This window comes from Sorex araneus, chromosome 1 (assembly GCF_027595985.1).
Source record: "Sorex araneus isolate mSorAra2 chromosome 1, mSorAra2.pri, whole genome shotgun sequence".
In the NCBI taxonomy this organism is placed as follows: domain Eukaryota; kingdom Metazoa; phylum Chordata; class Mammalia; order Eulipotyphla; family Soricidae; genus Sorex; species Sorex araneus.
In genome coordinates, this window is record NC_073302.1 from 361713691 (window position 1) to 361737422 (window position 23732).

Genomic DNA, 23732 nt, shown 5'->3' on the forward strand with positions numbered 1-23732 from the left:
CACTTTGTATAATCTCTCTAAGTTTCCATTTCTGAACTGTACACTGCCTTTGTGTGCTTGTAGGAAACATTTGGTGATATAATTCTGGTAAACACAGGCTTAATCACCATTTATTAAGATGCTCTCTGACGTTCCAGGTTGTTAGTAGGTTGTTTCCCCAGGAATGTTCAGACTCTTTTGCCACAAATTGCATCACCAGTAACTTAGACACAACCAGTTTTAAAATCTGTTCATTTTTGGTACCACTTGGGTTTGTTTTTGAAAGCTTTAGATACCTTAACCCAAATCTATTGTATCACCGTCTTTGAGGAGGACCTAGGAAATATTCAGGTCTGATCATTGGCCTAGGAAAGTCTGAAAAATGATCCATTCTGGTTGTTTCTCTGGTATTCTTCAGGCTTTCCTTTAACTAACAATCATTATACTTTAAATATTGGATGTCAAGCACTGAACTCTGCTGCTAGATAACCTGTTGCTTTGATTCCCTTTGCAGCCAAAATCATTTACTATCCTCTCACTGTTTCAGGAATTTAGTCATGCATGTGTTCAACCATGGTGCTGTTCAGTGGTACCTGGTGACCTGGGTACACAGGGCAATTCTAGTGCAGTCCATGACTGATGGCCGGAAGGAGTGAACTACAGGCTGATAACACAGTAGATAATTTTATTCAGAATAAGCAATGATTATATAGGGGCAAAGAGGATGCAATGCATGTGGGATGAGGCAGTTGGTAATTAGGAGGCAAAACATTAGATTCATGGTTACATGGAAGAGATTGGTATAAGCAGAAACAAAATTTCTTGTCTAGGTTCCATAGGTATCAACACTGCACATTACACTATTGCCTATCCATTATTTGTCTAGATTCCGTAGGTGTCAACGTCCCACATTTCAAACCCAGCCTTCAGTAATTGCCAATCATTAATATATACTAATCTCCAGGAGGTGTCACCCCCCCTGCCCCACCATGCCCATCTAGGTCCTGGAAGTGTTCTTGCAGCTCAGCCAGTCTAGTCGGTTTCGGAGCTTTGCCAGCAGGAACTCCAACACAGCTAGACACTACTTCCTGATAATTTAGGTGGGGAGGATCCCTCCCAATCCTCACTTTTAGAAGGCCAGTTTCAGTAAATCTGACTCACAGCACATGAGCTAGCCTTTTTTTTTTTTTCCATTCACATACTTGCTCATTCATCAAGCACTTATTAAGCACCTACAGTACCAAATACCGTGCTTGTTGAGTATTGGGGTTGAAGTGTACAGGGCCAGAGTGTACAGTCAGAGGCAGCACAAAAGAGATAAGAGGAAGGAGAACATCACATGAAAGGAATTCTTGAGCATTGGGCATTGTGGGTAGAGTAGGAGTTGATTAGCTTCCAAGAAGCAGGAATGACATCCTCGGTGGAGGGAAGAGAGTGTGCAAAGCTAAGGGCTGAGGCACAGAGGCATGAAACAGCATGGCAAATGTGTGTGGCTCCTTGAATTAAGCATCCATCTCTCCAGTAAGTCAGTCCAGTTACCTGCTCTTGACACGTCTGCTCTCTGAACTTCAAGCACTTAGCAGGATTGCAGACAAGCTCCTGTCCCTCGCCCCTGGGGTTCTAACCTAGCATGCCCCAGAGCTCCCTGCCCTGTCGCCCTCATAGCTGGCCCACAGGGATGTATGTGGGCATGGAGAGCCCTCCACGAAAGCAACTGGAGTAACTGCACCGTTGCTGAAGCTTTAGGAACCGGGGTCCTGGCAGGACTGGGTTGGACTGCAGAGTGACTTTGTCTTCTGTCCCTGAGGTCACAATTCTTGCCTCACTCTGCTCAGCAGACAGGTTTTTGTGCTGCCATCATTCGCTAATAAAAAAGAATTCTGTTCCCTAGGCTGCAGCGCATGCCTAATAAAATTAGAGAAACAGATTGGGGCATAGCTTTCTAATATTTAAAGTGAAAAGATTCAAAAGAAAACGATTCACGTTAAATGAATGGAGCAAGGACCTGCCAGGCGTCCGTTGTTCGCTTGTCTGTTAAATGAGCTCCTGTAGAGTTTTTTTTTTTTAACGTCCTATTTAGCATTTCCCTGTTTCTCTGTAATTGGTCATGCTTAACATCTTGTATTTTGTCAGCAGGAAACAAACTTATCTGTTCTGAGGTTTTTAGGTAATAAAATTAGGCACCCGTAGTTGGCTTGGGCTAGTGCTTAAAAGCCCAGAGATATTTTCAGGAAATAGTTGTGGGAACCCTGGATTTGCAGCAGATGGGGATTAAAGGACAGGCAGCCTCACTTATCCTCCCACGAGCATTAGAAGTGAGCGGACATAATCTTGCTACTGCCGGACCATTTCGGCCCTTTTTTGCCCTTTGCCCACTGGACTGACTGTAGTTATTTTCTGCAAAACAACGTCTCCTGACTCTTCTCTTCCTCCCTGGTAGTAGACCCTGGGTTTTCTATAAATTTAGAGCTGGAAGGAGATGCACAAGTCAGAATTCAAGAGTCAGAGAAGGATATAAAAGACTTTAATTCATTTTCATCAAGAGGGAAGATTCCATCCTGTAATTATAGAGTGGAGTAGGCTTGGTCCTCAGTGGGCCTCCTGGAGAGACTGACTGGCTTTCGTCACTAGCCTGGCCTTGGGAACCCTTTCTGCGGGCAGGAGCCTTTACTTGTTAAGGCTCCATTGATGGGAAGGATTAGCAAGGAGGGGGCAGGCCAGCAGCGCGTTGAGAATCTGTAATTGAGGAATGTTTATAGTGTGCACAGCCAGCCATGGACAGCCAGGGCTGGTGGGAGCTGAGGTGGAAACTCTTCCCCACACCCCATGGGGGCTGCTGCCACCTGGGGGGCCGGAAGTGCCACAGTGGCATAGACCCACCATTGAAACCAGCAGATGCCATGAGACAGGGGGAGTTTTTCAGAATACTAGTTGCTAAACCAGCACATTACCAAGCTGCACTCCATGTGTGGGAAAGCACGAAATCTTCAAGGTACAGAATGGGGGAAACCAAGGAGAGAGGACTTAGAAGTTTGAATGTGCGTAGGCCACACCACATGCACTTCTCTGACGGTGTGAGCTGGAATGTCTCAATCTCGGGAACTATAGAAATAGAGGAAATGCAAGGGCCATTGTGTGTGTGTGTGTGTGTGTGTGTGTGTGTGTGTGTGTGTGTGTCCATGGTTTTATGTGTGAATGTGAATGTGTGTATGAATGTGAATGAGTGAGAGTGTGTGTGAGGGATACTCACATGTATGTATGAGCATGGCTTCTTGTGAGTGTGAGAATGTGCATGAGCATGTGTTTATGTGAATGTATGTATCTGTGTGAAAGTGTGTGTTTATGTGTGTGAGAGTGTTCTTTGTGTGTGAGAGAATGTACATAAGCATGTGTTTGTGTGAGAGTTTGTGTGTTTGTGTGTCTTTGAGAGTCTGTAAATATGTGTGTGAGTATTTTTGTGTGTGAGCATGTTAAGCATGCAGGAGTGTGTGTTTGTGTGTGTGTGTGTGTGTGTGTGTGTGTGTGAGAGAGAGAGAGAGAGAGAGAGAGAGAGAGAGAGAGAGAGAGAGAGAGAGAGAGAGAGATTTCGTCCTCTTCTCCCAGGAATCGAGCTGGAGAATCTAAACTGGGTCAGCAGAGATATCTGAACTGGGTAATGTCAGCCGCAAGGGGCACCTTTTGTTCTTGAAGCTCTCAGGGGCCTCAGCCACGGAGCCTGGGCAGGTCACAGTCAGCACAGACAAGCCCAGAGCTGAGAGTCTGCTGCACGATCAGGAGGCCCTGCCTGCGCTTCCTCTCCCAGCCCTCCCCTTCCCCTCTGCCCTGCACTGTTGCTTTCCCAAGACCTCCCAGAGCGACTGGATCAGCCCCAAGGCTGCTGTTGTGGCTTTGACTCTGTGACTGAAGTGACTCCAAGCAAAGCGGAGTGACCATGGTTGCGCTGTTCCAGGGGTCACCTGCATCTGTGCAGAGGTGGTGGTGCAGGTACTTTTCTGACAAGCCCGGTGTAGTCATCTGAGTTAGCCCTGTGTGCTGTTCCCTGTGCCCAGCACCCTCTGGCGTCAGCCGGGAGCTCCCCCAACACGGGTCGGGAACCTCAGTAAGAACAGACCCATGTCTGAGGACAGAGGTGTTAGCCAGGCTCTCATACTCAAAGTTTCAAAGCTCTGAAGGCATTTCATTTTCTGCAGTAGCACAATGTGCATGGGAAAAGAATAACAACAGTTTAAGGGGACAGGGTAGTGGAGGGAAATAATGCTAGATCTAGAAGACCTGGATTTAGTTCTATATCTGGCATGCTCTGAGGAATGTGCTTTTGGATTAGTCCATAGCTTCTGTGAGCCTTGGTTCTCTCATCTATAAAATGGGACTGGAGTTTTTGCCATTTTAGAAGGGTATCTCATACTCAGCACTCAACATTTATGAATGTATAAAAGGGTTTGCCGTGAGAATTGAATGCAAGCACACTGAAAATTAGGATGCGTTAGAGGCTGGGGAGATAGTTCAGTGGTCAGAGATACATGTTTGGCATGGGCTGGGCTTGAGTTCAAATCCTGTTCCCCCAGCACTGCTGGGGTATCCCTGCTGGTCTCTTGCTCTCAGACCCTCAGGCCCTCCTGTTGAACCGCTGAGAGTTGGCTGAGACCATGAGGCACAGAGTTGGCAAAGATGTCTTCCAGAATGGGTATTTCTTGGCCTTCACTCAAAAGTGTCACAATCTTGCAGAGCCAGATACACACCACAGGAGCCATGCTGCATGGCATGTGCCTTGTGGCACGGTGTCCGCCAGAGCTGCTTATGGCTCTGTTCTGTGCCCTGACCCAGCTTCCTCTATGTCTCATGGCTGGAAGCACTTTCCTCTGCTCTGCCCACGTCTCGGACTCAGGTCACCCCACAGGAGACGGGGCCATTCTGCACCCCACTAACAGGAAGTGCACTGTGGGCAGGCTGGTCCCATTCCTCACGGTCAAGTCCTCCCCAGATCTGTCCCTTGCCAAAGGCAGCTATCATGGGTACAGTGGGAGATCCACTTCCAAGGCTCACAGACTCTCCCAGCATGCCCAAGGTGGACACAACAGAGAAGGTTCCAGAAGCTCGATCTGCTCTGTCCTCACTGGGACTGGCCTTCAGAGTGATTGCCGGTCCCAGATTCACTCTGGTCCTTCAGCCCACTGTGATTTCCTGGGGCTGGGCCACTTGCTCACACAGCCTTCCATCTCTCTGTGGGGGGTCCCCACTGGGGCCTCTGGGATCCTTGTTTGGAAAATCTCTTCTCTCTCTGAGAGGTGGGGGAGGGTAAGAGGCAGCGACAGAGACAGAGAAGAGGGAGTATTTCAGGCAAACTGGTAGAAAGAGCAAACATCCTGCTCTTGGCACTGCCTGCCTCTGCCTGCTTGACCTCACTGAAAGGGCCCCCTGACACAGTTTCCCCAATGGGTGACGGACCCTCACTGTCATCGGGTGAGTGAGTGCCAATGTGCTTATTCCACCACTTCCTGAGGCAGGCGCTGGGGCTGGCCCCGCCTCAGGAGGGTACAGGATGCGTTTGCTGAAAGGAAACCTTCGGGTTGGAAGATGCGAACTAAAAGTAGACTATGAACTGAACATGAAGGCCACTCAATACCTCTGTTGCAAACTACAACACCCAAAAGGAGAGAGAACAAAAGGGAATGCCCTGCTGCAGAGGCAGGGTGGGGTGGTGGGGGATGGGGTGGGGGTGCTGAGAGAGATACTGGGATCATTGGTGGAGGTGAATGGGCACTGGTGGAGGGATGTGTAAACGATCACTGTATGACTGAAATGCAAACACAAAAGTTCATAAGTTTGTAACTGTACCTCACAGTGATTCTCTAATAAAAAATTTAAAAAAAAAAAAGAAAGGAAACCTCCAACTCGGTCTGATGGAGTCACCTCTCTGCTCTTTCCAGGTCCATATTCAAGCCTTTCATCTTTGTTGATGATGTCAAACCTGTCCCCAAAACTCAGTCTCCCTATCTGGGGGATGACGACCCTGCCAAAAAGGTGCCTCGGTTCCAGGAGAAGCCGGACCGCCGGCACGAGCTCTACAAGGCCCATGAGTGGGCACGTGCTCTCATCGAGAGTGACCAGGTGAGGGTGAGGGCCCGAGAAGGGAGGTGAAGCAAGGCAGCTCCCTGTCCCCCACTCCTGCTTTTCTCCTCTCAGAAGTCTTGGCTCACAGGCCACTCCTGGAAAGCTGGAGGCCACCCTCCACCCAGTCTCTTAAAACCAAATTGAAATACAAAACAAAAACCACCACCCAGTAAAATGAAGTCACCACTTTGATCATATGCTAGAACGAGGGGCTAAGGATCCCCCTCTTTACTCACTGGTTAATAGAAATGCCCAGGTTTAGTAGGAAAACCTGCTTTCTGCTGTCTAAAATTCTTGGTATCCTTAGTTGGGAGAATAAATTGGTCCATGATAGCAATACTTTATTTAAGCATTTAAAGATAGAAATACTTCACTCAAAGCAGCCCAAATCCTCTGTTGTGATTCTTCAAAAGACAGTGATTCTTCAAAAGAGTTTTGAACTGATTAATGATATACAATATGGTGGATAGATTTAGGTAGCTGACCTGTGTACTGACAAATGGTTAAAATGGTCAGATTTATCTTCTGTATATTTTATCACAATAACTTAAAAATGATTTTCAAGTTGCTAGTTTTTAAAAAAGTTATGAAAAATTCAATTCGCTTCTTCCTGTAAAACTTTGATGAATAAAGTTACAACACATCAATTTAAGCAAATCAACACCCACCTTCGTATTCCCCAGTGTCCAATATATGCCCACAAAGGCCTCTCAACTTTTGTAGGCAACCAAGCCTCTGTTTTAACTGAAGCAGGAGGAAGTAACAGGCTTGTTAGATGCTCATCTGCATTGGTACATACTAAATGTACTTGCTTGTCTATGTTACAGGAATGGCCACTTTGATGAGTAAAAGCTGCAGTTATTTTACAGCCATCCTCCAAGCCAGACCTTCCCCTGAGCAGCCACACAATGCGGAATTTTTCTCCAGGGCTGCCCAAATGAGTTTCCCAGGATGCTTGTTTTCTAGGTGGAAGACAGCAAGGTTCAGACTGAGTCACCCTCTGGTATATGGGTTTATAGATATTGGCCAGTAGAGAGAAAGGTTAGTGAGTTCTGAGATATTTTGCATAAAATTTCACAGAGCTGGGAGGTGAAGATGGCGGACTTTGAAGTTTGAGTCAATGCAGACTTTGGAATTGATCAGCAGGTGGTTTGAGTAGCCTCTCCTGGAATTACACAAATAAGTTATGTAAATGAAAAGTTTTTCACTATTGACTTGAATGATTCCCTTTTGGAAGAACAGCTCTTACCATATCAGAAAAATGTAAATTAGGAATAGACATGGCAGATATTTGTTCATTGATCCATTTGCTCGTCCAATAAGCATGCATTGGGAGTGCTTGTTATGTGCCAGACATTGTAGGGCAGAGACAGGTCTAGTTGTGCTCTCCGTGTCTAATGGGCAAGTGGGAAGATGAACATAAGGGAGGGAGGATAACCATGATGATGTAAAGACATAATCCAGAGGGGAACTGGAGTAGAAACTTTCAGAGAGGCTAGAGATGGGTGCAATTTGACCAAGTGTTGGAGGGGGACAGGGGGCGGGGTGCATATGCAGAGAACAGGATCAGATGGTACAGGGACAGGGCATTTGACTTGCACCTGGCCAACCTGGGCTCGATCCCCAGCACTCTGTGTAGTCCCTTGAGCCCAGCAGGAGTAATTCCCGAGCACAGAGCTAGGAGTAAGCCCTGAGCACTTCTGGGTGTGTCCCAGAAACAAACAAACAAGTGAAAAGCAGGATCACCGCAGAGGTGGAGAGGAAGTGCCATGGGTTAGAGAGATGTAGCTCCTTCAGTCTGGCTAAAGAGGAGGGATGTTAAATTGGAGGCCTTGTATGCTACAAAGAGCCTTCCCAGACTTTCCCTGGATTCTTGATTATTCCCTGGGAATGGCAGGCTGCTGTGTAGATGGTCAAAGCAGAGTAGCACCAAAGCCAGAAGGACCCCTGGGTCAGTTTTGGGGGAAACAGGTCAGGCCCCCAGGGAGACCTTGCATGTCCCTTTGCCATGGTGCCTGCTGTTTGTTCCCGCAGGAGCAAGGCCACAAGCTGAGGACAACAATGTTGGAACTAGAGAAGCAAGGCCTGGAGGCCATGGAGGAAATTATGAGCGGCTCCGATCCCCTGGACCCGGCCGAGGTGGGGGATCTTTTCTATGACTGCGTTGACACGGAGATTAAGTTCTTTAAGTGAGATGTGCATTCCTCCTCCCCTTCTTATTTGAAGTTTCCCACCTTACTAAGTTACCAGCGATACAAACCGCTCTTCTGAAGGACTGAAATGAGGCGAGTCCCGCTGTGGTCTCTTTGTTCCGAAGCCAGATGCAACTGTGAACTTGTGTTCTGCCATGACTCCTGAACCGGCCCCTTCCCCCGACAGCAGGTCCCTTCCTTTGCAGCGTGACGTGTACCCCCTTTGCCTGTGGCTCAGCCATGTGACTCATTGTGGATTTTCAGCTGCTGTTCTTGGGTTTCAGTGACAATGGACACATTCGCCTTCTCACGGGATGACTCCCTTTGAAGGACGGCCTCCGCCGTGCTGATTGGTGGGAAAGCGAACCCTTTGAAATGTCACTCCTTTCCTAGGCAATGGCTCCCTTTCAGGTTAACAAAAGGCATTTCTTTGCTGGACCCAGGGCTCTCCTGAGTGTGCAGGGGCTCAGGGGTGGGTAGGCCCACCCTGGTCCTTTTTCTCCCGGGTACACATCTACAGAGCACTGGGTCTTCTGGGAACAAAATCTTTGGGAAGGAATGAGGGGGGGGTGAGGGGCCCTCCAGGCCTGGCTGCATCTCGATTCTCACCATCCAAGAGGATGCCTGTCCCATGCGCCTTTCTGGCGTGCACTAGATGTGTGTGCTGCGTCCACAGGCAGGAGAGTCAGGCACTCGGACTAGCGGGAACCAGCCCACATGCAGATTCTGAGGCAGCCACATGGGGTCATTTTGCTAGTTCCCATTAAGCAGAGCTTGCTGTTCTGACATACCCACCCACCGCCCTCCAGGGTGAGTTCTTGTGTAGAAACCATCTCAGGCTGGGTTCTTCCCATCTTGTCAAGGATTGATGAAATGGCCCCGTGGCAGAGTTCCACCCCAGAAGGCTGCATATCTCTCAGCTCATGAGGGGAAGAGAGAGGGGGTGTGGGGGTGGGGGCCGGGGAACTGTTGATACTTTAGGTTCTGGCTAAAGTAACTGGAATCCAAACAGCCACTGTGTGATCTCAGCAGAAACTTGAATCAAGTTGGTTTGTTTCCAAGGACGTGTTCATGGGAAGGATTTGATTTAATGACCAGAACCCAGGAATGCCTGGGAAGAAGAGCAGATGGGCTCAGCATTGGGGAGACAGAGAGCAAGAAGGTGACAGATGGATGGAGATGACATTTCACGCCAGGGCGTCGGCTCAGCCCCCATCACCCCAGCCTGTTACAGCCCGCAAAGCTGTGTGGAAGCAGCTGGCTCTCCCGGTCCTTCTTGTTCCTCACCTTCTGCCTCCCTGTAGCTGCATTCAGACAGGCGCTGAAGTGGGTTGTTGGTGGTGGAGGGAGCTTGCCCGAGTTAGGAAACGCTCCTCCATTCTCAAGAAGGAAGGGGCAGGGAGGGTAACAGAAGCAGAGGTAATCTGGCAGCTCCTGAGAGGAGCCACGTCATCACTGTGGTTTCAGTTTGGGCCTGAGCGCACCTCATCACTAGGAACATGTGCAAATGGGGGCGGAAGCATCATACGACAAGGAAGGCGCTTCCCTTGCATGTAGCTCACCTGGGGTCAGTGTCTGCACCCCACATGGTCCCCAAACCCTGCCAGAATGGTCCATGAGCATAGTCAGGTATGGCCCAAAGAGCAGATACCAACTAAACAAGAAAAGCAGTTTGCCTGTGGGACCACTTTCTCAGTAGTCTTGAAGTCTTAGAACGAAGAATTCTTCATCCATCATGGGTCACGGGCCATAAGAGCTGAAGGGATCTAGCCGCCTCTCCAGATGGAGACGCTGAATGCAGGCTTGGTGTCCCGAGTCATCGGAACAAGCCATTTCCCTGAACAACTCACCTTTCAGAGCACACATGTAACGTACTATGGGCTGTTAGCCTGCAGTTTCATACTTTTTTTTCCATGCAAAATCACTAGCTATAGATGGTGGGAGGGCCAGAGAAAGACCTTGAGCAAAATAAAGGCAGCCAAGTCTGGTGGTTTATAGTTGCCACGGGTTTCACGCTATAAACTAGGGTCTGCTCTTCGGCAGAGTAGCTAGCTCTTCTGGAAGTTTCTAGAGCTGCTGACGTGGGGTAGGGGAAGGGTGTGGTATGACATATAGCACTCTCTTCCCCGCCTTCGATCACCCATCAAGTGGTTATTTAAAACAAAACAGTGCCGAGGGCCCCACAGCAGTTCACCACACTGTTCCTGTCAGGAAGACATTTCCTCAGTCAGACCTGATGTGTCCAACATCCCCAGGGCAACTCGGGCTTAGCCAAGTTCAGTGAGAATTAATGACAAGGGGCACAACTTCCTTTATTATGGGCCAGACGGAGGTCACATATTACCCAGGTAGCATTGTGCCTTTACCTAATTGTTGTGTAGCGGGAAACACAGTGGATACTTCTCTGGGGGACCTTGACCTTTGTCCAGCATCTCAGAGGAGGCCGGGTCCTTAAGGGAGGGAATTGTGCAGGCAAATGCTACCCATCCCAGTTGTTATGTCCCAGTCTTCCCACTAGGGGGCACAGCAGGCCTCTGCGGCTCAGCCTGGTCGACATTCAGGGGCAGGAATGCTTTCCCCCTGCGAGCAGGTGGCCCGTGAGCAGTGGACACCAGGAGAGAACAGTGAGCACTTCTCTTGCAGTGGGTTGCGCAGGCAAAGTGACAAGGAAAGCAAAGAATGTGCTTTCGTGACCGCTCCGTTTCTTATGATTTTTCTCTAGATTAACTTGCAGTGTGCTACTGGATTTTGAGGAAGGGGAAGGAGGATATTTGTTTTGAAATTCCCTTAACAGACTTTGCTTTTGAAAACAGTGCCCTTCATTACATGACAATTTCTTGAACTATGACCATAATGTTTCCAGGCCACAGTGCGTAACTAGTTTCCTAAAATACCATGTATGTATCCTTAGACTTGGAGGAGGAGCGGGGAGGGACATGCTCAGTGCGGGAAGAGAATGTGGGTGAAGCAGAGCAGCCCCAAGCCCCCACCCCGGCCCCCATAACCGATCATGAGCTAGTTAGTCTTGCTCAAATAAAGATCCCCGCGTGCTTGAAGGGAGTCCCGGCTGCAGGGGACACGTGAGCAGAGCGGAAGTAGACCTCTTTCCTTCTCGGCGGTGGTCTGGAGCAGTAGGTAGAGAGAGCAAAGGAAGGATGGGGCTTCTTTAGCAAGCAGTAACTCAAGACAGCGTTGTTCTTAGAAAGCGCTTTCTTTCAAGCTAACACAACAGGCGGATGTTGCCTCTAGTTAGATTGTAGCCGTCACGTTCCTTCGCTGTTAAGTGAATCTTTAAGGGGATAAATGTCAGGATCAAGTAGGTAAACTGAGTCCTCCTGCCGGAGAGTAGGGCTCCATGCACAGCTGAGCCTGCAGGGAAGCGGGACACTGTGTGTCTGCGGTGAGACCGCCGAATGCATGCTGCGGGGAGCCTTCGCTGTTTATGGGGGCTGCTCAGCTGAGCACTTGGCTGCAGAAAGGGAGGGAGCACGTGGAGGAGGGGGCAGGTCCCCCACCCCCACACTCCGAGCCACCAGCAGCAGCGGCAGGTGGCATGGCCGGTCTGGGCTGCCCTTCCCTGATGCCCTGGCTCTTCATTTCACGCGATGCCCAATTCCAATTTCCCTCCTAAGCTGGTGTCAAAATGCACCTCACTGACTGACTCTCAACAGCTCCAGGTGTCACCAGCAGATTGCCTGCGGGAGCCAGCATGTACAAGTGTGCAGTCACGTGGGGGGATGTGTGAGAGCCAGAAATTGCTGTGGGCAGGGGATGATGGGAAAGGAAATCTTGTTTCCTGCAGTGGGAACTGATCGTGTAGTCTTAACCGTCTTTTGTACAAGTATCTATGAACCAGGTATTGTCCCATCCAGTGCTTGCCCTTGAAATTGTCTCTAATTACATTGAGGATACAATAAAACAATACTGATATTAATGTTCGCTTGCCTCTTCTAGCTTATTTTTCATGAATGAAGGACATACAGGTGTAACAGAAAATTACTAGCTGGACTCTTTGGAAACCCAAATCAACTTAACACTTCCTACATTGTGTGCTGTTCTGTGTATAAAGTCTTTCCCTAAAAATAAACAATGCGTACCAGGAAAGGTCACTTCGGAGGAATAGTCCTGGTACCCACATGTTTGTAGAAGCCATGCTTGTAGGAGCTCATGGCCACCGAGATTCCTCCTGGAGAAGGTGGGGAGATGTACCTGCTCCATCTGTCTAGGTGACATCGGCTAGGTATGGGGCCCTTTCCTGATATGCAAAGTGAACAATGGAAAATAAACGATCTAGCCTCTGCCCTTGGAAGGCAGGCTTGAATGGTGGTGGGAATATCCGGGCAAAATATGATGCCCCAAACTACAGAGAGAGTATCTGAGCAACTGTCTGCATGGAGGCAGGGTAAGGACTGGGATGGAAGTAGAGGGCATAATGGGGATATTTCTAGCAGAAAGCTTGCACTGGTAGAGGGATTGGTGATTGATCATTGTGTAGCTGAATATCAAACATGAAAACTTTGTAACTGTATCTCATGGTGGCTCAATACAAATTCAAAAAAATAAACAATGGGGTTGGAGTGACAATATAGCGGGTGGGGCACTTGCCTTGCACACAGCGGACTCAGGTTCCATTCCTGGCATCCTATATGATCTCCCAAGCACCACCAGGACTGATTTCTGATTCCAGAGCCAGGAGTGATCCCTGAGCATCCCAGCTACCCGAAAAAATTAGACAGTGGAGTAAGGGGGATAGTATTGTGATTAGGGTGCTGGCTTTGTATGTGGCCGACCTGGGCCCCCCGAGCCCCACCAGAAGTTATTCCTGAGTGCAGAGCCAGGAATAGGCACTGAACAACACTGGTTGTGACTCCAAATCCAGGAAAAATAAATAAATAAAAGTAAGCAACAAATCAGAGAGATAGTCCAGGGCTTATGGACCTTGCATGCAGTTGCCCTGGTTCAATTCCTGGCACTGCATCTGGTGTTCTGAGTGCCTTGAGTGAGCCCTGAGCAGAGAGCCTAGGGTTACCCCTGAGGCCCCACCCCCAAAATAAACAACAAAAACACAGATGCACTGCTTCACATCTATAAGGACCCAAGCTAGAAACAAAACGAACAGAGAACCCCAGAGAATGACAAGTGTTAGGGAGGATATGACCAAAGTGGGGACTGTTGGTGGGAACCAAAGTGGTGTGGATGAGAGCAAGCAGCGAGGTCCCTCAGAGGGGGACAGTGGAGCCACTGTAAGGAGCCGTCCACCCTGAGTCTAAGAAAAAGAGCTGAGAGCTGCTTCACCTCTGTGACACCCTGGGTCTGGGTCTGACCTAGTACTCTGGGAAGAGAGAAGGAAGGAGGAAGGAAGGAAGGAAGGAAGGAAGGAAGGAAGGAAGGAAGGAAGGAAGGAAGGAAGGAAGGAAGGAAGGAAGGAAGGAAGGAAGGAAGGGAGGGAGGGAGGGAGGGAGGGAGGGAGGGAGGGAGGAAGGGAGGGAGAAAGGGAGGGAGGTAGGGGAAGGAGGGAGGAAAGGAGGGAGGGAAAGAAAGGAAAGGGGAAAGAAAAAGAAGGAAAGAAAGAAAGAAAGAAAGAAAGAAAGAAAGAAAGAAAGAAAGAAAGAAAGAAAGAAAGAAAGAAAGAAAGAAAGAAAGAAAGAAAGAAAGAGGAGGGAGGGAGGGGGGCTGGAGTGATAGCACAGTGGGTAGGGCATTTGCTTTGCATGCGGCCGACTCGGGTTCGATTCCCAGCATCCCATATGGTCCCCCGAGCACCGCCAGGAGTAATTCCTGAGTGCAAAGCCAGGAGTAACCCCTGAGCATCGCCAGGTGTAACACAAAAAATAAAAAAAAATAAAGAAGGGAGGGAGGGAGGGAGGGAGGGAGGGAGGGAGGGAGGGAGGGAGGGAAGGAAATGAGGGAGGGAGGGAGGGAGGGAGGAAGGAAGGGAGGGAGGGGGAAAGGAAGGAAGGGAGGAAGGAAGGGAGGGAGGAAGGAAGGAAGGAAAGAAGGAAGGAAGGAAGGAAGGAAGGAAGGAAGGAAGGAAGGAAGGAAGGAAGGAAGGAAGGAAGGAAGGAAGGAAGGAAGAAGCAAAGGAGGAAGGAAGGAAAGAAGCAAAGGAGGAAGGAAGGGAGGAAGGGAGGGAAGGAGGGAGGAATGGGAGGGCAGGAGGGAGGGAGGACGGGGGAGGTAAAGCCAAGGTAGTAGCACCCTTCCCAGTAACCTAAGGTGGCACCAACTCACAGGTCCTTCAGCGGGTGATCGGATCAACAAAAGGCTCATACAAAGGAATATTCCTGAGTCTTTAAAGGAGAAAGTCCTGGCGGAGCCGGGCACCCTCCAGTCCTCCAGCCCACAGACCTGAGCCCAGCCTCTGTCACCTGCACTGTGCTTTGCCCTGCTCAGACCTCCCGGCTGCTTCCCTGCTGCTGGCTAGTAACGCCTCACCCTTCCCTCTTGCCGCGCTGGCTCCAGTGTTTGGGGGTCTGGAGCTTCATCCAACCCCACAGCCCTGCCCTCTATCTCCACTCTCCCGCCTGCTCTCCAGAAGGTGCCCAACCTTCAGGTGGCTGTCCCTCCCGCTCCCCAACAGTCCACGCCTTCTTGAAGTCCATTCTCCACTTGGTCAGTGATTGTGGAGCAGTGCTCTTCCCCGTGACTCGTGCCCACCCGTGGTCAGGAGCCAGCTTGTCCATGTGTCTCTAAAGGGAGCGAGGTCAGGCCCTTCCCGCAGATGCTCAGGGCACCGCACCGTCTGGGAACTCCGTTCCCAGGTGAGATTCCCGCTGGGATCACTGAGTTCCAGGCACTGCTCTCTCCCACCACCTCCGGGCACAGAGCTCAGGGAGAAGTGCGCAGCGCAGCCCAGGCCTAGAGAAGGCCCAGGACACAGCTTTGCTGCTGGGCGTGGAGTGAGTCAGCCAGAGGGGCTGCTCGGGGCTTGGTGCCATCTCAGAGTGTCACTGCTGCACCCCCAGGTCGCTATTGATGCCCATGTTCACTGATAAGATACCAAGATACAAACTGGGGCAGCCACTGACTTCTCAGAGTCTCTGCAAGGCAAACCGAAGCTTCTGATGCCTGGCGGGCTCCTGAGGCTGATGCTAGCCGCATGGCCCCCTGAGCACTTGCCTAGAGCAACACACAGCTCTGATTTACTAGTAGACGTTAAGCACTGCAGAATGTGGTTCAGACTCTACCTCCTCTCCAAAAAAAGTGCTCAAGATCTGGATGTGTGTTGGGGTTTACTCTGCTCGCTTCGGTAAAGCTCCAGGACCATCCCATGTCACGTTCCCTAAAGGACACCCAGAAACATGATCACAGAGGGGACGACAGTGCTGCCTGGAGCAGGGGATGTCCCACTCTCAACCAGGCTGGAGGCACAGTTACACTTTATATTGAAAGTTGTTGAATTTTGTGGGGGCCAGAGCAATAAGGCGAGGTAAGGTGCTCGCCTTGGTTTGGCCCCTAGCATCCAGTATGGCCCCCCCCCCCCCCACCGAGCCCACCAGGAGTGGTCCCTGAGCACAGAGCCATGAGTAAGCCCTGGACACTGCAGGGTGAGGTTAAAAAAAAATTTTTTTAAGTTACTGCATTTCAAATGTGTTACAACATTTATAAGAAAAATTTTCCCTGCCTAGTTCAAATGAGCAAAGCTGAAAAGAGTTTTCTATTTTAAAGTGTATATAAGAAAGGTTTTGGGGCTGGAGCAATAGCACAGCGGGTAGGGCGTTTGCCTTGCACGCGGCCAACCCGGGTTCGATTCCCAGCATCCCATATGGTCCCCTGAACACCATCAGAGGTAATTCCTGAGTGCAGAGCCAGGACTAACCCCTGTGCATCGCTGGGTGTGACCCCCCCCCAAAAAAAAAAAAACAACAAAAAAGATGTTCTGTTTTCCCCTTGAATATCTCTTCCCTATCATCAACAAACATGTATTTGGATTTTCATTCATTCATTTTGTCAATACAGAAACCAAGAAAACACATAGAATGTCAGTTCAGAAGGGAAAGGTCTGGATTCAAAGTTTGGTACAGCCTATGCTGGCTGGGTCCTGAGTAAAGCTTCTTCCGTTCCCTCCTAGAAGCCTTTTCCTGCTTGCTCACAGTTGATGGGAGGGCTATTTGGTGTTTTTTTTTTTAATTTTTTTTTTATTTTGGGGTTGCTCTCAGGAATTATTACTGGCAGTGCTCGGGGGACCATATGAAATGCTGGGAATTGAACCTGGGTTGGCCGCGTGCAAGGCAAATGCCCTCCCCACTGTACTATCGTTCCAACCCGTTTGGCAGGTTTTAAGAAGGAAAGAATCGAGAACATTTCCACATATTAAAGTTTATTAGGTACAAAGAACTGAAACTGCAGAGAGAACATCAATAAATATAAAACACAGGTGAAATATGGGGGCTGTTGCAGATGACAAGGTCAAGCGAGAGTGTTCCAGGGAGGAAGGGGGGGTGTTGGGGGCTAACCCTGTCGGAGAGAACCCAGCACACGGCACGGGTTCAAGGGCCTGTCAGGGAGTGGGCATGGGTCAGGCATGGAAGGGTTTGATGCAGCGATTGGTCTCGAGGAGAGGGGAAGCCTGATTCCTGAGATTTCTCCCTCATCACAATTTTTTGGTTTCTGCTCTTCCCTATGTCCTTGAATCACTTTAATTTTTCTTCTGTGCCAGTCGTGCAGGACACAAACATATGACCTCCTCATCAGGGCAGGCTCCTGGGAAAAGGACTTTCCTTTGTCTAGGGCCGTGATCTTCCTCACCAGACTCGGGATTCTGTACAGCTCGGAGGGCAGTGGAGTGGATTGTGCTGTAATAAGGAAATTCTGGCCATTTGGAAACCTTCCAGAATCAACAGGGGGAAAAAAAATCAATCAGTCAACTATGCTTAGAGCAGAGGGCCCGCAGGGCCTCTCGGCCAGTGGCTTGGCGGTGGCCGGCTGGCAGGGCCAAAGGCCCTGGGAGGGAGTGAGGCCCTGCTCGGGTGTGTCTGTCTGGGACGAGGAAGCTTCTCCTTGGTGTTCCCTCCAGACTGCAGCTAAGAAGCACAGTCAGGTGCAGGCCAAACCCCGCCTAACCACTGAGGCGTGTGGGGATCACGTGGTGTGGGGTGATGGCATTGAGGTCTGATGCGAGAGCCACATCTTCCACTGCCTGTCCCCACTTTCCTCCCCCTCCAGGCTGCAAAGGCCCGGAGCACCGCCCAGGAACCAGTTTCCCTCTGTTCTCTCCATCCTCTCCAGGGATGGGGGCCAGGTAGAGGCAGGCGACCCACAAAAACACACGTCCATTCCCTGACCTGCTCCAGGAGAATAAAACATGTGTGTGCTGACATGTCCGGTCCTGGCGGGGCATCTCCCAGGGCTGCTGTATTTGTCCACCTCACCTCTGAGAGCTGCAGTTTGGGCTGTTGATTACAGAGCAGGGGGTTTTGCCTGTGGATGCTGGTAGGTTGTCAGAGCCTGCGAGGGGGCCCCTGGGTATTGGAGGCCGATACTCCACAATACACTTTGTTGTTCTTGTTGTTTGGTTTTTGGGCCACACCTGGTGGTGCTCAGGGATTACTCCTGGCTTTGCACTCAGGGTTTACTCCTGACGAGCTTGAGGGATCACAAGTGGTGCCAGGGATTGAACCCGGGTCTGCCACGTGCAAGGCAAGTGTTGGACCCATTGCACTATGGCTTTGGCTCACTTCACCACACATTTGGGTCTCTGCTTTTTCTTCTCCCGTTTCCCACAGGAAGTGTGAACTCGGAGAGAAAACCAATGATCTCTTGAGCCAGAATTGGTTAATTTACTATAAAAATGAGGTGCTTATGTGTCTAACTTGCAGGGGAAATTCTGAACTCTTATCATCAAGTCGCCTTTGGGCTGCGCCCATGACGGGAGCTTGGGGGGCAGGAGAAAAGGCTCAGGGCTTGGGCACTAGGCCACTGTAAACAGTAAAGGAGCTTGGCTACTTGTTGGGTCGTACGGTTCAGTTACAAAAGGGGCGCTGTGGTCACCTGGGGGAGGGGGAGCAAGCCCAGGCTTGCCTTGATTTGCAGTGTATTTACATTAGGCAGCCAAAATAAAACAATTATATCCCTGTACTAAGAAATAGAAGCAACAGCATGGCCTTGTGTCGCGAGGCTGCATGGCGCGGTCGGGTGTGGGACGCACGGCTCCACAGAGCGGGCATCGATAAGGCATTGTTTGGTTTGATTTCGCAGTTGGGGCGAGGAAAAAATGAGATCATGCCAATAAGAAGCCGGGCGGCTGTGACTCTGGGACCACCTGCAAAGGAAGGGCGTTCCTAAGAATGGGTCTGAGTGTAGGTAGGGCAGCGCCCACGCAGGGGAGAGGTCACGGAGTGGATACGAGGGGACGGGGACTGGGCTCCAGTTGGACAGAGCGACAATGAGGGACAAGATACACTTAAAAAAATTGGGTGAGTGGATCTTTTTAACAATGACTTAAATAAAAGTTGACTACAATACTGCTTAGAGCCTGCGCACACCACCTATGTACAATAAATAAATGCTCCGCTTGGAGCCTGGAGGGCAACTGAGTCAGCTGGATGGTGAGCAGGAGGGACGTGTTCTCTGGGGGTGCCCGCCTTGACGGGGAGCCCCAGGGGGCTAACGGGAACTGGGCTTCATCTGTCTTCTCACCGGAGAGTCTTCAGAGCTAACTGTGGAAACACGAGGCCGGAAGAGGTGGGGTTAGATGGTTCTGTGCACCCGCCCACCCCCCACCCCACCCCCAGGGCAGGGACCCAGCAGTGCCACCCGTGTGCAGGAGCTGAGGGTCTTCGTGGTTTTGGTTTTGGTGTTTGGGCCACCTCGGCCGTGCTCAGAGCTCACAGCTGGGTTTGGCCATGTGCAAGGCAAGCAAGCGTCTTACCCGCTGTGCTGTCTTGCAGGACCCCATGAAATTGAGTTTTACTCAAGGGGTGGGAGATGGGAAATGTGTAGGTTTTTGGTAGGTTTTTGGAAACCCAATACCCTCTTAGAGATGTTCTTAACCACCGAGTTGTGTTAGGATAGAGAAGGGACCACTATGACAATGAAAGTTGGAAATGATCACTCTGAACAAGAACTGAGTGCTGGAAGGAGATAAAGGGATAGACATGAAGACATGATAACCTTTCAGTACCTGTATTGCAAATCATCATACCATCATGCCCAAAAAGGAGGACGGAGAGAGAGAGAGAGAGAGAGAGAGAGAGAGAGAGAGAGAGAGAGAGAGAGGAAAATAGGCAGACTGGGAATGGGGAGTGGAAGGAGGGAAACTGGGGACACTGGTGGTGGGAAATGTGCACTGGTGAAGGGATGGGTCAGAGCATTGTATGACTGAAACCCAATCATGAACAATTTAGTAGCGATTCAATAAAAAAGCAAAACAAGAAGTAATGCATTCACGGTTAGAAAATAATCTGGGGCCAGAGAGATAGCTCAGTGAGATGACCAGTGCTATGCCCAGGTACCTTCCCTGGCACTGCATGGTCCCCCAACAAGGCAGGATGTGCCCCCCAAACAGAAACAAACAAAAACCAGAAGTTTCTGGAATGCATTAGGAAGAGGGTGAAACATCAGTCAGAATCTTCCAGAATGTCTGCTAGGGGACAACCCTTCCTGTCTTCTTTCCTCTTCTGCATGGACAGGTTTCCCAAACTGCTCTCATAACCCTGTTTTCAACCTGGGGTAGCCCGGGGATGGCTATTGCATTTCCCGCCTCTGCTGTGGTCGGCAGTCGGTAGTGGGCAGGGGGCATTTTAGCCTCTAAGGAACTCATCCTGCCTCTAGGAAGCTGCTCCCTTCCCCCTCGCTCGCTGGAGGCTAGAGAGACAGAAGGCCAGTTAGCAGAAGCAATGGGAGCCTTTCCAGCCCCCAGAGCTCTGATGTAAATGTGCCCCAGGAACCAAGGGCCGCAAGGGTGAGCCTGCTCTGCCCGGGGAAGAGCCATTCTCCAAGGATTCTCTCATCACACAATGAAGATTTGGCTCTCTCAGTCCCTTCCCACCACCAGGTCTGGAACTGTGACTAAGTCTTACCTAATTTGGATGGGAGGAGGAAAAAACCCAAAGGTGCTATAAAAACGAAGTGTTTTCTAGAGGAGCAAGAACTGAATGATGTTTACTTTGTGTGTACTTTTTTGTTTTCTGGCCATCCCTGAGCTCTGGGCTGACTCCTGGTTCTGCACTCAGGGCTGACTCCTGGCTCAGTGCTCAGGGGCCATTCCTGGTTCTTGTGCTCAGGTTCACTGCTGGCTCTGTGCTCACTACTGGCTCAGTGCTCAGGTCTCACTCCTGGCTCAGTGCTCAGGGCTTACTCCTGGCTCTGTGCTCAGGGGCCATTCCTGGCTCTTGTGCTCAGGTTCACTCCTGGCTCTGTGCTCAGGGCTCACTGCTGGCTCAGTGCTCAGGGCTCATTTATGGTAGTGCTCAGCAGACCATATGGGGTGCTGGTGATAGAACGATAATCAGCCACATGCAAGGCAAGTGCCTTCTCTGCTGTACTGTCTCTCTGGTCCCTGAATGATGTTGTGTCCCTTCGAGAGTTACCTCCCAGCCTTCTCAGCCCCCTGAAGTGGAGGGATGGCGGGTGAGTGGTGACTGTTCGAGCTGGCTTGGGAGGTGGCGGTGATTCCGAGGAAGCACCCCCCTTCCCACCAACCCTCCCCCACCCTGCACCCACACCAGCCTTCCAATCCCAAAATGGCACCTGTTTCATTTGGGGCGAGACAAAGGTCTGCCAAAACGGCCTTCCCTGTGAGAACGAGTCTGAGGGAAGCTCTGATACAGGAGAAGGGCCAGCCCTCAGCACTTCTGCACTCCCTGGGAATTTCTGGGGTCTCAGAGACCCGAGGGAGGAGGGATGAAAGAGAAGTTACCTGAGAATTTCTGCCTTTGATGTCATCTGAGCCGGGCCCTGTCGCCTCAGCCTGGAGCCAGGGGCCAGGGGTGCGGCCTGAAAGAAACAGGGCGATGTCACTGTCTGTTGGCTCAGGGCTGGGGGGCCCTTCACCGGGGTCTCGGCCCACGGAGGCATCCGGCGGCAGCAAGCAGGTGGCAGCCTGAGCCCAGCGACCCGGCCGTGCTTCTAGCCACTGCTTCGGTCCCGGGCTCTAAGGCAGAGCTGCCACGTCCAGCAGGCGGGCGCAGAAGCTCCATGCTGTGAGGAATGAGGGGGCTTCAGCGCCCCGACGCGTTGCTTTAAGGAGGAAGGAAAGAGCAGCCTACAGCGGGGGCTGCCGGGGGAATCCGCTCATGCTGGCAAAGGTTTAGCTCTTCTGTCTCAGTCGGGGCCGCCCCCGGCCGTGCTGGGGGCACCCACGTGGGTGAGGGAGCCAGCGCAGCACGAGTGCCCGAGACACCTCCACGGACACACAGACTGTTGGTGACAAGTCACACACACACAGAGATCTCAGAGACAGAAAGCCAAAAAGGAAAAACTGGTGACGAGGGCAAACAACAAAACGAGTACCAGCAGGCCCCAAGGCGCCCCTTCTTTGCCAGCCTGTCCCCCTCTCGCATCCCGATGGCCCTTCCAGGGCTGATCACTGTTGCAGGGTTGTGTAGCCATCACCCCCCCACCCCACCCCTGTTTTGTTGGCATTCTGCATCTCTCTCTGTCTCTGTCTCTTTTTCTGTTTCTTTCCCAATTCCAGATACGGGATCCAGTCAAGCTCTTAGTCTGTATCTGTCTGAAAAAAGTCAGATAAGTGATTTTATGGGTCCAGCTCTTCAATCCACACTTCAGGCTTCTGCCAACTTTCCCAAGGAGAATGGATGGGGTCCTGGAGCCCCAGGGAGAATGAGTGAGGTCCCTGTGTCTCTCTTCCAGGGAGAATGAGTGAGGTCCCTGTGTCTCTCTCCCCAGGGAGAATGAGTGAGGTCCCTGTGTCTCTCTTCCAGGGAGAATGAGTGAGGTCCCTGTGTCTCTCTCCCCAGGGAGAATGAGTGAGGTCCCTGTGTCTCTCTCCCCAGGGAGAATTAGTGAGGTTCCTGTGTCTCTCTCCCCAGGGAGAATGAGTGAGGTTCCTGTATCTCTCTCGCAGGGAGAATGAGTGAGGTCCCTGTGTCTTTCTCCCCAGGGAGAATAAATGGGGTCCCAGGGAGAATAAATGGGGCCCTGCTGCCTTTGGGGCAGGCCCTTCTCGGCCCGCCTGTCACAGACCGTGTCCCCCATGCTTCTCTGAGCCATTCTTGTGTCTGAGCTCTTAAGGAAACAATGTGAAAAGCAGCCACCAGAGATGACTTACAAGCGTGGAAAGCAAAATAACCTGTGCTCAGCAGAGGTGTTTGGGGAATGGAGCGTTGATTATCTGATGGCACAGGCAGCAGTCTCTGAATGTTTGCAAAGGTTCCAATAATTTGGGGGTCATGTTTAAAGTTCAGGAGAAAAAGCAGTCTAGAAATTATCTAAAATGGAATGACCTCAACTATTTTTAAAATTCATAAAAGATGTAAACATATTGAATTGTTCCTTTCTGCAACAGGGTTACTTTTTTTTTAATCTCAGAAATATTTTTCAAGGTTTTTGCTATGGATATGTGAATCACCTTAAGAATCTATCTAGGGAAGGTATGGTTTGCAGAATGACCTTGTGTATAGAATGGTCCCTGCAACGTATGAAACATTAATTGGGTACTGCAGTGGTCTTTAAAGCCCTTTTAAAATGGATGCAAGAATTTGGTTTAGGATAAAGTTATTTTTAGGTAAATGCCATGGATATCCTAGAAGTTTTAGTCAGTTTGAAAGACACTGATGTCCAGGTTCTGATCTAAATCCAGGTGGCAGTGTGACCTTGACATTGATGTCCTCAATTTAAGAAATTCCAGTCCACTTCAGACACACTAGCTCTAGGATACAGTTCCCTTCCCTTCTTTTTCCTCTGTTCTTCCTTTTCTCCCTCCTTTCCTTCCTTCCTTCCTTCCTTCCTTCCTTCCTTCCTTCCTTCCTTCCTTCCTTCCTTCCTTCCTTCCTTCCTTCCTTCCTTCCTTCCTTCCTTCCTTCCTTCCTTCCTTCCTTCCTCTTTCTTGTGCCACAGATGGGACTCTGGATCTCCACACCACCCTACAAGGCAGGCAGCTTGTGAGGGGATGAGTCAGTGGGAATAATCAGGCGTCGCTCAGGGAAGCATGTGGGAACTGAGGCTTGCGCTGCCTGGCCACTGTTCTCTCCACAGTGGAAACCAATGCTTGGCCTCTACAAACCCAGCAGAACCAACTCTGAGCCTCAGAGAAAACTATGGTGGCTACCAGTTGGAAAGGAGGTGGATGGGAGGAGTGGAGAGGGGGCTTTGCGGGGTGGATGGCACTGGGACTTCAGCGGGGTGTGGCGGAGGGCACAGTGACTACTATACACATAATGCTAAGCAGTAGCCCTGAGATTCTGTGATACTGTGATCTACCTTGCCACTAGAATGTCTACTGATCCTCTCATTCTTGGAATGCTGTCAGACCCCCACTGGCCACACTGA

General features: G+C 50.5%; 2 protein-coding genes across 4 annotated transcripts in view; one reads left to right on the forward strand and one right to left on the reverse strand.

The window, feature by feature from the left end:
- The window catches only part of SCRN1 (secernin 1), a 79227-nt gene extending 67007 nt beyond the window's left edge, over positions 1-12220 (forward strand). For both annotated transcript variants that reach the window (XM_055131691.1, XM_004604047.2), the window contains exons 7-8: positions 5907-6087; positions 8125-12220. In XM_055131691.1, the coding sequence (XP_054987666.1) occupies positions 5907-6087; positions 8125-8283 (340 nt within the window). In that variant the 3' untranslated portion in view covers positions 8284-12220. The remainder of the gene's footprint in view (positions 1-5906; positions 6088-8124) is intronic.
- Positions 12221-16581: 4361 nt separating this feature from the next.
- WIPF3 (WAS/WASL interacting protein family member 3) overlaps positions 16582-23732 on the reverse strand; it is a 108040-nt gene continuing 100889 nt past the window's right edge. For both annotated transcript variants that reach the window (XM_055135611.1, XM_055135616.1), the window contains 2 exons: positions 21142-21218; positions 16582-18940 (listed from right to left, as the gene is read on the reverse strand). In XM_055135611.1, coding sequence (XP_054991586.1) covers positions 18917-18940; positions 21142-21218 — 101 coding nt within the window. In that variant the 3' untranslated portion in view covers positions 16582-18916. The remainder of the gene's footprint in view (positions 18941-21141; positions 21219-23732) is intronic.